Source organism: Microtus pennsylvanicus, chromosome 9 (assembly GCF_037038515.1).
Source record: "Microtus pennsylvanicus isolate mMicPen1 chromosome 9, mMicPen1.hap1, whole genome shotgun sequence".
Taxonomy (NCBI): Eukaryota; Metazoa; Chordata; class Mammalia; order Rodentia; family Cricetidae; genus Microtus; species Microtus pennsylvanicus.
The window spans coordinates 59,331,782-59,344,609 of NC_134587.1; the positions used below are offsets into that span (position 1 = coordinate 59,331,782).

The 12,828-nt window shown below is 46.4% G+C and overlaps 1 protein-coding gene across 8 annotated transcripts in view; it reads left to right on the forward strand.

Annotated features, from left to right (window-relative positions):
- Arhgef7 (Rho guanine nucleotide exchange factor 7) overlaps positions 1-12,828 on the forward strand; it is a 99,907-nt gene that overhangs the window by 50,612 nt on the left and 36,467 nt on the right. For all 8 annotated transcript variants that reach the window (XM_075986163.1, XM_075986161.1, XM_075986164.1 and 5 more), the window contains 3 exons: positions 3,669-3,757; positions 11,991-12,085; positions 12,282-12,377. In XM_075986163.1, coding sequence (XP_075842278.1) covers positions 3,669-3,757; positions 11,991-12,085; positions 12,282-12,377 — 280 coding nt within the window. The remainder of the gene's footprint in view (positions 1-3,668; positions 3,758-11,990; positions 12,086-12,281; positions 12,378-12,828) is intronic.

Here is a 12,828-nt window from a genome sequence, read left to right on the forward strand (position 1 = left end):
ATTCTAATGTTGGCAGCTGAAGCATAAAGGTGCGAAACGTTTAAAAAGAAATTCAGTCTCTTTGTAGCCAGCGTTCAGGATAAAATCCGAGGATGGCAGTATATTTTCTAGTGGTTTATGTGGTATTCTAATTGTGGGATGAGATTCTTCTTTGTAGTTTATAGCATAGTTGGTGCTTAGTTTCCTGAGGACAAAGCTGCCCGTTTGAAAGCACCTCTGAAATCCCTTGAGGGCCATGCCTCACTGAACAGACTCCGGAGTCCATCCCCTTGCCCGAATCTGTTTCTTTTGCATTCCATTTAGGTTTGATTTACAGCTTTTGTGCAAACAAAAAGCGACAGGCTGCTTCTGAAGGGGGCTTTCTCTCCTCCACCCGCTTTGAGTCTCCAGGAAAGGATAGTAGCCTTCGACTGCTTCCCTCTTGTGGTGGGACTTGGAAATGTTCTCACATTTGGTGTTGATGCTTTTGCCCTGTTTCATTGAAGACAAGCTCTATCCTGTTTCGCTTTCTATTACTGTGATGAAGATCAAGACCAAAAGCAACTCAGAGGTAAAGGACTATTGCGTTCACATGCCCTGCACAATCCATCATCCAGGAAACTCAGCAGGAGCTCAAGCAGGGCAGGGACCTGGCGGCAGGACTGAAGCAGAGGCAACTTACTAGGTGGAGGCACTTTTTTCTTTTTAATTCATCTATTTATTTTACATCCCAGTTGCAGCTTCCCCCACTCACGCTCCCCTCCCAGTCACTCTTCCCCATTCCCCTCTTCTGTCTCCATCCAGGAAAGGGCACATCTCTATGAGTATTAATAAAACATGGCATATCAAGTTGCAGTAAGGCTAAACACCTCCCCACGAATTAAGGCTGGGCAAGGTGACACAGTACGAAAAGTAGGGTCCCAAAGCTAGTAAAAGAGTCAGAGACAGCTCCTGTTCCCACTGCTAGGAGTCCCACAAGAGGACCAAGTTCCACAAGTATAACATGCAGAGTTCCTAGGTCATTCCCATGCAGACTCCCTGATTGTTGGTTTAGTCTCTGCGAGCCCCTATGATCCCAGGTTAGTTGATTGTATGGGTCTTCCTGCAGTGTCCTTGACCCTTCTGGCTCCTACACTCCTTTCTCCTACTCTTCAGTATTCCCGAACCCCACCTAACGATTGGCTGAGGATCTCTGCATCTGTGTTCATCAGTTGCTGGATGGCGCCTCTCTGATGACAATTGGGCCAGGCACCAATCTGGTCACAGGAGATGGCCAGTTCAGGCTATTTATCCACTGTTGCTGGGAATGTAAGCTGAGTTCTCCTCCTAAGAGATTCCTCTTCGCCCAGCTTCTGCCCATCCCTGAAATGCCCCCTCCAGCAGTCCCTCTCAGGACTCTTCTTCTCTGTGCCCCCACCTGATCACTCATGGTCCTAGCCCTACCTGCCCTCTGTCCACTCACGACATCTCTTCTATTTCCCCTTCCCAGGGAGATCTGGGTATTCCCCCATAAACCCTCCTTGTTACTGAGTCTCTCTGGGTCTGTGGATGGTAGTAGCATAGCTATCCTTTATTTTACAGCTAGTAGCCACTGATGAGTGTGTACATACCATGTTTGTCTTTATGGGTCTGGGTTAACTATCTTGGGATGATTTTTTTCTACTTCTGTCCTTGTTTTAACAGCTGGTTAATACTCCATTGTGTAAACTTAACCACATTTTCATTGTCCATTCCTCAGTAGAGGGGCATCTAGGTTGTTTCCAGGTTCTGGCTCTTACAAATAAAGCTGCTGTGAACATAGAAGAGCAAGTGTCCTTGTGCAGTGATTGAGCATCCTTTGGGTATATGCCCAAGAGCAGTATAATTGGGTCTGTATATATAGTATAATAGTAGCAGGTTGATTTTCAGTTTTCTTAAAAACCACCACACTGACTTCTAAAGTGGCTATACATGTTTGCACTCCCACCAGCAATGGAGGAGTGTTCTCTTGCTCCACATCTTCTTTATCATGAACTGTCTCTTGTAATTTTGATCTTAGCCATTCTGACAGGTGTAAGTTGGAACCTCAGAGTCGTTTTGATATGCATTTCCTTGATGGGTACGGATGTTGAACATCTCAAGTGTTTTTCAGCCATTGAGAATCTACTGTTGAGACTTCTCTGTTTAGATCTGCACTCTATTTTTTAATTGAATTTTTTGGTTTGTTGATACCTAGTTTCTTGAGCTCTTTATTTATGTTGGATGTTGTGTTGGCAAAGATCTTTCCCCATTCTGTAGGCTGCTGTTTTGTCCTGTTGATAGAGAGGTAGTTTCTTTAATGAGATTCCTTCTTCCAAGATGACCTTAGCTTGCTTCAAGTTGACAAAACAAGCAAACAAACATCAGCAGCAATAACAACAAAACCCAAACTGACTGGCACAGATACCTTCCAGGGGTCTTTGGAAGACTCTTTAATTGGCATAGCATTCTGTCTTTAGTTTCTGATGCGTACAGTGCTACAGAAGGTACAGAGTTGTTATGGAGCTTTTATTTCCTGTGTGCCATTTTGGATGTGTAATATGTACAGATTTTTACTGTGTTTTATCGTATTGATATGTGTGGTTTAACACACACAGGTGTCTAACTCCCTCAGTTCAAGGGATAAGGGAAGAGAGAAACAGGAAGTTCTAGCCTAGTGATGTTGGTATTCCTGTTATTGAATGAATGTGGAGGCCAAAGACGTGTGTGGTCATCATGACTGTGCTAGTGGCCGCAGATGACCATCACAGATGCTGACCTGGGCTACTGGAACACAAGTCTTGGCTCAAGTGCTTACAAGCCCAGTTTTGCTTGGAGTTGCATCCTTGCCAAGCTGCTTTGAGGTGATTGATTACCCACCCCCCCTGCTGTGTGTGCTCAGTCTCCTTGTCATTTCTGGGCTAGTGGAAGCATCAAGGTTGCTTTTCAGCATTGCTTGTCACTAAAAGGTCCTGCTTTTGTTATTGTGCTGAGCCAAGATGAGTCTGCCTCCCACCCCCCTCACAGCCCAGTGGAATCCTCCTACCACACACACCAATAAAAACTGTGGTAGGTAGACCCACCCACCCCCACAGGGGAAGTAACAGACACACCTGTGGAACCACTGCTAGACAGACGGACTGCCCAGAACCACTGCTGCTTACAGGACTTCCCCTTAGAGAGTAGGGATTTGTGGGTACTGTCAGATGTCAGCAGTGCCAGTTTAGATAATTCAGAGGTGTGCTGCAGGCCCAGGCAGAGGTCAGGCCATGAGGTTTATCTTAGCTTTGCTTAGCTCAGCTTTCCTTTCCTCCTTAGCTGTTTAATCTGTCACTAGTCACCATTTGAGCATGTGGAACTCCCTAGAATTGTGGGTATTGGTTCTTTGATGCCCCTATATACCAGCTAGCATTCCCTAATTTCTGCTTGAGTAACATTTTGTATTTATGACTCTGAGTCTGTATGTATGTGCAGTCAAACCCTAACTGTTACTTCTCAGGTGCTCGGGGAGAATGGGTTGGGTGGCGGGTATGCAGTAATGAAGCCCATGACCCTGTGACCTTGGACACCAGCTGAGAGAGAGGTCTGCACTGTTTTGGGCTGGTTTCCAGGTGAGGCTTTGGTGTGAGAAGGCTGTGCGTTCTGTCATCATAACTTTGATCAGTAAAGCTTCCTTCTGTTTTTTATTCCAGAGAAGCCTGTGTCACCCAAATCAGGAACCTTGAAGAGCCCCCCCAAAGGGTTCGACACAACTGCCATCAATAAGAGCTATTACAACGTGGTGAGTAACTGCAGGGCAGTTGTCACAGATGCCCAACTCCGGTTCTAGAGGGAGTAGTGTCTAGCCTGTTGGGATTGCTCCACTTCTTGTCCCTGTGTGATGCTCTGGTGGTAGTACGTCTAAAAGTGAGACCTTCAAAGGGGTGGTGTGCAACTGAAAATCTTCCATTCTTCAGGTGCCGATTGGACTGCTTGGAGTGGATTAGATGGCCTTCAGCTTTACAGCTTTTGGGTTATTTTGTCCCTCACTCTTGCCTTTGTTGAGACAGCTGTGTCTGTATTGACTTACATGGAGTTAGAGGCAGGGCCTAGACCTGTGGCTCTCCACCTTCCTAATGCTTTGACCTTTAATACAGTTCCTCATGTCATTGTGGGTACCCCAACCATAAGATCGATTTTGTTGGTACTTTGTAGCTGTGATTTTGCTACTGTTAGAATCGTACTGTAAATATCTTTGTTTTCTGATGGTCTCAGGGAACCCTTGTGAAAGGGCTCTTCAACTCCCAAAGGAATCATGACCTACAGGTTGAGAACCCCTGCCTTAGACTCTGAACAGGAAAGACAGGTATTATAGTGTAGTGCCCTTGACTCCCCTGCTCCATTTTTGCCAGGCTTCTGCTACCTGAGTGGACTGTGATAAGTGTGTCAGCAGGTCAGCTTCCTATGGAGACAATACAGTTTCTTATGTGATTATTTCGGGGCTAAGCAGCCAGGAGCAAACTAGCAGCCTCCTCCTACAGGGATGGGGATGTTAAGAGAGAAAGGGAGAGAGACAGACATTGACTGGAAATGGCCTGGGCGCTTGAAACCTCAAAGCCCACCCTTGGTGATACCTTCTCCAATGAGGCCACACCTCCTAATCCTTTCTCAACAGCTTCACCCACTGGGGCCTAAGTATCCACACATAAGCCAGTGAAGGACATTCTCATCCTGTGACCTTGGAAGTCTGACAGGTGAGCTTGGGGAGACCTCCAGTTGTTGGTGGAGGCTCCTTGTAGGTTCCCGGCTGCTCAGCCCCGAAATAAATCACATAGAAAGTATATTATTTAAACCACTGCTTGGCCCATTAGTTTTAGCTTCTTATTGGCTAACTCTTACATCTTAATTTAACCCATCTCCATTAATCTGTGCATCACCATGAGATGGTGGCCCACCAGCAAAGTTTCAGCATGTCTGTCTTTGGCAGCGGCTCCATGGCTTCTCCCTGACTACACCTCCTTTCTCCCAGCATTCAGTTTAGTTTTCTCTGCCTACCTAAGTTCTGCCTTATCAGTAGGCCAAGATAGTTTCTTTATTAACCAATGGTATTCACAGCATACAGAGGGGAATCCCACATTATCCAGTATGATTTTTCCCTGGCTTTCTGGGAGTGCCCTACTTCCTTTGCCCTATCTACAGTGTCTGTGGAAGTGGGCTACCTGCTAGCTCCTCAGATTTTCTCCTTGTTCTTACATAACTACTGTTTGATGTAGGCCAGGATGACACAGGTTGTAGTTTGTGGTGGCAGCAGAAGCTCAAGACAGTGAGGAACTAAGTGTCTGGTGGGCGAGTGAGTAGTGAGTTACCTAATCTGGGGATGCAAGACCTCCTGACTAAAAGTCCCTCAAAGATTGGCTCTGATGGTAGTCCTGGTGGTCTGGGTGCAGTGTTAGGTGGGTGGGCTGGCTGGCTGGGTGCAGTGTTAGGTGGGTGGGTTGACTGGGTACAGTGTTGGGTAGGCTGGTGGGCTGGGTGCAGTGTTAGGTGGGTGGGTTGACTGGGTACAGTGTTGGGTGGGCTGACGGGCTGTGCAGTGTTAGGTGGGTGGGCTGACAGGCTTGTGCAGTGTTAGGTGGGTGGGCTGGTGGGCTGGGTGCACTGTTAGGTGGTATGTAGCATTTCCTGCTTCCTAAGTTAGAATTGTCACAGCTCAAGAAGATTCCTTTTTATAAAAGAAGGAAGCAGAGTTGTCTAGTCCCAGACAGTAAGTAGCTGAGAAGGGTAGGTACAGGTGTGCATGAGTACAGAGGGGTGTAGGGTGTGAGTTCCTGCAGACTGATGTTTTGATGAGTGCAGAGGGGTGTAGGGTGTGAGTTCCTGCAGACTGATGTTTTGATGAGTGCAGAGGGGTGTAGGGTGTGAGTTCCTGCAGACTGATGTTTTGATGAGTGCAGAGGGGTGTAGGGTGTGAGTTCCTGCAGACTGATGTTTTGATGAGTGCAGAGGGGTGTAGGGTATGAGTTCCTGCAGACTGATGTTTTGATGAGTGCAGAGGGGTGTAGGGTGTGAGTTCCTGCAGACTGATGTTTTGATGAGTGCAGAGGGGTGTGGGGTGTGAGTTCCTGCAGACTGATGTTTTGGATTGTTTGGACCCACTTTCGTTTGGTGAACTTTTTAATGTTATTTTGCTTTTTAAAAATAATTTGTAGGTGAAGCTTTCCAGTGCCGGCTCTTCTTGAATAACTACTCAGACTTAATATTAATTGCAAATGCTTGGCTAATAGCTCAGGTTTGTTACTAGCTAACTCTTATATTTTCAATTAAGCCATATTTCTTATCTATGCTCTGCCATGTGGCTTGGTTCCTTTTCTCAGTACGGCATGCCCATCTTATATCTGCTTGAGACTCCTGACTCCGCCCTTCTTCCTCCCAGCAGTCTGTTTGGCTCTCCAACTACCTTTATCCTGTTCAACTGTTGACTAGTCAACTCGTTTATTAAACCAATCATAGCAGCATACATTCACACCAGTATAGGAATATTCCACAATGATTCATTTTTATTTTGTATACATTGGTGTTTTGCCTGCATATATGCTTGTGTGAGGGTGTTGGGTCCTCTGGAACCAGAACTTACAGACAATTTATGCCATGTAGGTGCTGGGAATTGAACACAGGTCTTCTGGAAGAGCAGCCAATGCTCTTACCTCTGAGCCATGTCTCCAGCCCCTTATCGGGTATATCTTGAACATCTGGAAGAAATGTTAAGCTTCCAAACCTAGTAGTCCTGAGTTAGGACTATACTGCAGTGAACTATTGGTTTTAAAAGGTATATTATATTATATTATATTATATTATATTATATTATATTATATTATATTATATTATATTATATCATATCACACTTGTCTGCCGGTTAAGTAGGTTCTAGATGTCGGGTTATTAAAGGCAAGCACAAATGAAGACACTGTCCTGGTTTGTGTTTCTGTGGTAACTTGAGGAAGGGTTTATTTTGGCTCTCAGTGTCTGGTCACAGTCCAGTGTGGTGGGGCAGTGAGAAGGCAGGGGCTAGAAACAGCTAGTCATGCGTCCTCACTCAGGACGAGAAGCAAGTGCCTGTGCTCAACTCATTTCCTTACACAGCCTAGCTCAGGGCATGGTGCCACTCACAAGGGCAGTCTTTGCACTTAACCAACCAAGCTCATCTCTCAGGATGGCGATTGAGATGAGCCGTCACACTATTGAATCAGTGACCCGGAGAGTGACTAGCCATAGGAGCTTTGCCCCTGCGTCCTTCACTACCGCCCTTGTGCTCACAGGGCACGCACACTGCTCACCAGGTGCTGTGGACGCAGGAGGGCACCCACGTTAGCAGCCAGGCGAGTGCCAGGGAGGAGGAGACAGGTGATCCCTAGAGTTCACCAAGTGAATCAGTAAAATCCAGGCTCTCCATCTCCAAAACCAAGATGGGAGTAGTTGAAAACTCCTCAGTGCTGACTTCTCACCTCCACATGCACACATGTACACACTTGCACACCTGTATATACATGCACACTTGGGCACACATGCATAGATACCCATACAAAGAAAAAGACTAGAGTCATGGTGCTGTCTGGCAGGTGTGGGTTGGCACTGTTTAATGTATGGTGTTTTATTCTTTTGACTTGGGGGGGGGGCACTCAGCTCCCAAATAAATCAGACAGGGAGGCTTATTCTTAGTTTTAAATGCCTGGCCTTAGCTTGCCTTGTTTCTAGCCAACTTTCCTTATGTTATCCCCACTACTTTTTGCCTCTGGGCTTTTCCTTATTTCTGCATATCTTACTTTCCCACTTAACTCTGAATCTGGCTGGGCCTGGCATCCTACTCTCCTTGTTCTCTTACTGCCCCTCTCTTTCCTTTGTTCTCCCTCTGTTTATACTCTGCCTGCAGCCCTGCCTATCCTCGCTCCTGCCTCGCTATTGGCCGCTCATCTCTTTATTAGACCATCAGGTGTTTTAGACAGGCACAGTAACACAGCTTCACAGAGTTAAACAAATGCAGCGTAAACAAAAGTCACACATCTGAAAATAATGTTCCCGAACAGTTAGGATAGTTATGCTATTTTCCATTCCCTGTTTGCATAAACTAGGGTTGTATTGCCGATATTTGGGGTTAGTTTATGGCGATCTTTGAAAAGGTGACGTAATTCTTCCTGCTTCCCCCGACCCCCTGACAGGGTTTCTCTGTGTTGCTCTGGCTGTTTTGGAACTCAGTCTAGACCAGGCTGACCTTGAACTCACAGAGATCTGTCTGCCTCTGCCTCCCTAGTGCTGAGATTAAAAGTGCACACCACCGCTGCCCGACAAAAGTGACCGAATATTTATGGCTTTTATATGTATGTCAGTTATTTTATATATACCTCTGAACTTTACAGTGCTAAGGATAGAGTCCCAGGCCCCACACGTGCTAGGCAGGCACTCTGCCAGAGTGCCGCTTCTAGCCCTGTAGATTAGTTGTTTTCAATGGATACACAGGGCATCTCAAGGCAGAGATGCCAAGGGCCAGTGTCTGCGTCTGCACAGTGTGGGAGTTGGTTTGTTTGAAGGCGGAAAGCCTTAGGAACATCTGTGTGGCTGCCGAGGGTGCCCGCCCTCCTGTGTGGCACTATTGTATGACTGGACAGTTCTATGTCTCGTGACTCAGAGCGAGCCATGCCGCCTGAGTGTTTTTTTTCTTCAGCCTCTTTAGTACTGTGGGTCACGAAGTCTGCGGCTCCCTGAACACTGCAATGTTCTGGGTTCCCAGTCATGGTGTGATGGAGCCGTGGCGGCTGGGGTGAGGTCCATGGGGTCCTGCAGCAGCCACCGTGTGCCTGAGGCACAAAGAGGAGGAGAGGTGAGGCTAATGACTGGCAGACTCAGGCCAGGTAGGCTGATGAGGCTGCCCAGGTCAAAAAGCACATAAGCCTCCTGAGTGAGGGGTTAGTGGCATTGGTGTAAGCGGGTGAGTGGGTGTGTGCCTGTGTATGCACTTCTGCAGACACCAGTGTGAGCGGGTGAGTAAATAAGTGACTGTCTGTGCTCCTGCAGACACCAGTGCATCTTGCTTGGTTTTCTGGAGAGAGCTACGGAATGGTCTGAAAGTAGTATGTGGTAGTAGGCAGTAGTTGGAGTAGAGCAGTAGAATGAGCTTTGCTTCTGTGGGGCCGCTTTGTGGCGTTCTCTGGGGAAGTCTTGACGTGTGTCTGTGCTCAGGGCTGTGGCTAAGGGAGGCTGGTGTGTCCTGGGTTCTCTGCACCATGACACTGGCTGTGCTTTCCCTTTCCCAGCACCTCAGGAATGTGCTGGGTTTCTGAGGGTGGATCCTGCTAGGGTCTCCAGCTGTCTCTTCTCCCTGTGCCGTGACAGTGACTTAGAGCTCCTCCTCTCACATGCCCTGGGAAGAGCCTTCTCTCTCTTTAGACCCAGGGGCAGTGGTGGCTGCCCTCCTCTTTCGTGGCTTTTTGAGAACCATGTCTGGTGTAAATGACTGTCTCTAGAGCAGTGTCTGGAGTCACAGTGTGCTGCTGCCTTTGACACTTGAGTTCACTGAGTGTTAGGAGGACATTGTCATTGTGGGTGCAGCATCCAGATTTCCCCACAAAGGAATGAACTCTCTGCCTGGTCCCTCCCCTTCCTGGCTGTCTCCCAGCTGTCCCCATGAATAAGTCCATTCATAATGAAGCTGGAGTTGGACATCAGCAGAGACAGAGCCCGTGGTGTTTCTTCTTGGGGTTGAGTGTGTAAGCTGCTCATGGCACTTCATCTCCTCTGAGCTCACAGAGCCAGTGCTGCCCTGAAGAGCAGTCAGATGGTGCCTGTGAAGGCTGAAGTGTTTAAACCTGAGTTGAGATTCCTCAGAGTGGTCAGAAAGACACAGTGCTGCTGTCTTGGCCACCTCGTGCAGTCTGTGTGTTGAGTTGGTAGGTGTGTGTGGGCATTGTGAGGCAGGTAGTACAGAGTATTCAGGAAGTGCTCCGAAGGCCTATACTGTGACCTAGTTCAAACTGCCCCTGCTGTCTAAAGGGCAGGATGGAAAAGGCTGGGGAGGGACCCTGAAGAGTTCCGATATCTCCCCTTTGGGTCTAGAGCTGCCCTGTGGGGCTGGTGACAGTTACTCTTTGGCTCTGCAGTTCACCAGGTGTCTAATATGGAAGGCACTAACAGCTCAGAAAAGGAAACCTCATATGTATGGATGGGGAGGTGGGGGGACTCCTACTCCTGGGTCTTGATCCCAGGTCTTGGGCTGCCAGAGACTAGGTCCCCAGTTCATCCTCTCTTCCTTTCCCTCTTGAATCATTTGGAAACAGTTTATCCGGTTTGCCCATGTTGTCCGGTTTGCCCATGTTGCTTGTGCTCTCCTTGAACTTGCCACATAGGCCAAGCAGATCTTGAATTTGTAATTGCCCTGTCTTGGCTTCCTGAGTAGCCGAGATGACAGGTCTTCATATCAGACTTAAACAAAGGATGTGTTTTTTCAGGGGTTAAAGACTGCTGTTTTCTGATTACTGCTAGGTGCAAGGACAGGTGGCAGTGTGTTGGAGTCAGTGCTTGTAGCCCTGGCCCTGGGGAAGTCCACACCTTCTCTTATGCTTGGTTGGCTGTGTGTGTGTGTGTGTGTGTGTGTGTGGTTTCTGGCGGGAAACATTTGTTTAAGCTCGTCTGTTTGGTACTTTGGTATTAGAAGCTCACTAGTTTTTGCTAAGTTTGGAAAGATTTTATTTTACCTTTAGTTTATAATTACTGCGCTATCTTTAAAAAAATGTCAATTTAAAGGTTCTTTACTTGGGTAGGCCTTTCATCTTCAGTACTGTTGTGTGTGGGTTGATCTGAGACATTGTATTTTCTGATGAAAGTTGCTGTTTCCCACAAGTTTATTTAGACTCACTCAGTCTGAAGCCGAGGTTCTCAACTTTCCTAACACCAAGACTCTTTAATACAGTTCCTCATGTTGTGGTAACATAAGTTAATCTCATTGCTACTTTCTAACTATAATCTTGTTACTGTTATTAATTGTGATGTAAAATATCTGATATGCAAGATATATGACATGCAACCCCTGTGAAAAGGTAGTTTGACCCCAGAGGGTTGCAACCCATTGGTTTAAAAAGTGATGTCCATGTATTTGAGATATGTCCTACAGACAGGTTGTGTCCATTGTCTTTATGCTTGGAACCAGAACTTTTGTCAGATTTTGGAGTCTGGGTTTGGGAATACTTGCATAGACTTTACTGGTTGAACATTCTTTGTTATGTATACAATAGCCTATCTGTGTGTATGCCTGCAGGCCAGAAGAGGGCACCAGACCTTATTACAGATGGTTGTGAGCCACCATGTGGTTGCTGGGAATTGAACTCAGGACCTTTGGAAGAGCAGGCAATGCTCTTAACCACTGACCCATCTCTCCAGCCCCCTGGTTGAACATTCTTAAATGCAAACTCTGCAGTTGTCCAAAGTGTAAAACTTAGAGCATCCTGATAGAACTCAAAAGCTCGAGATTCTTGATGACTTTGGATTTGGGCTGCTTTGCGTAGGGATGTTCAGCTGCATACAATAAAGAACAGATTTTTATCTAGTTCAGGGAGCGTCAGCAAGTGTGTTGATGTGTAACCCTGCACCCCCTGAAACCTGTTACTGTAGTTAGCTTCCTGCTTGTAGACCACATAGGTGGTTTTGTGTGCGATACTTGGTGGTGGCTTTTTTGAGACACGTCAGTTCATCAGTGCTCTGGGACTGTCACAGTTCTTTGTGATTTAAGCAGACCTTGCCTTCCTTGTCCAAGGACTGAATGTGATCTCACTCAACCTAGGCATACCTGTTGTCAGTATGGTGAAGTCAGACATCTGGCAATAATAATTCATTACATAGGGTTAGTAGTAAATGTAATAATTTACTCCACAGAGGAGTAAATGTATTAGTAACAAAATATGACTTGAACAATGGTGATGAACTTGCTAAAGGTTATAAATTATGGCAAATAACTCTTGCAGTGTGAATGATGGTGGTTATTATTGTTGCAGGTGCTACAGAATATCCTAGAAACAGAGCATGACTATTCTAAGGAGCTGCAGTCTATGCTTTCAACCTACCTGCGGCCCCTGCAGACCAGCGAGAAGTAAGTTGACTGCAGAGTGCTGAGTGCCAGCCAGTCCCTCAGTCTGTGCTGCTGTTTGCAGAGGAGGGAGGGGGATGTCACAGTGCCATCTTGCCTTGGACACAGCATTATGGTCACAGTAAGGCTTCATGGTTCAAAACCAGGATGCAAAGTTAGACCAATGACAGAATTCTGCTTTTGTTTTTCTTGGCCTTAGGTTGAGTTCAGCAAACACTTCATATTTAATGGGAAATCTAGAGGAAATATCTTCCTTCCAGCAAGTGCTTGTACAGTCCTTAGAAGAATGTACCAAGTAAGTGACCTGCCAAAAGCTTACAAGTCTGTATGGGCTTGGTTGGTATCAAAAGCATCAAATTTAACATAATTTTAGAATTAACATTTTTGAAGATAGAAGCTAGGTTATTTTTTTTATTTTATTTTGGGTAAAGTTTCAGAGGTTAAGAGCACTGCCTGCTCTTCCAAAGGTCCTGAGTTCAATTCCCAGCAACCACATGGTGGCTCACAACCATCTGTAATGAGATCTGGAGCCCTCTTGAGGAAGAGACCTGGTCAGTCATCCTTGTCAACTTAGATCACAAAACCCAAAATGGACAAGTTCAGCAGAACCGCTATGTACTGGCTACCCATGCATGCTTCAGCATTGCCAAGGCATATTTTTTTGTGTGTGTTAAAGCTGTGAGTTAGACTGGATGGTTTTCATGACAGACTGTTTAGATAGGGAAAGACTTCAGGGGAGGGATGAT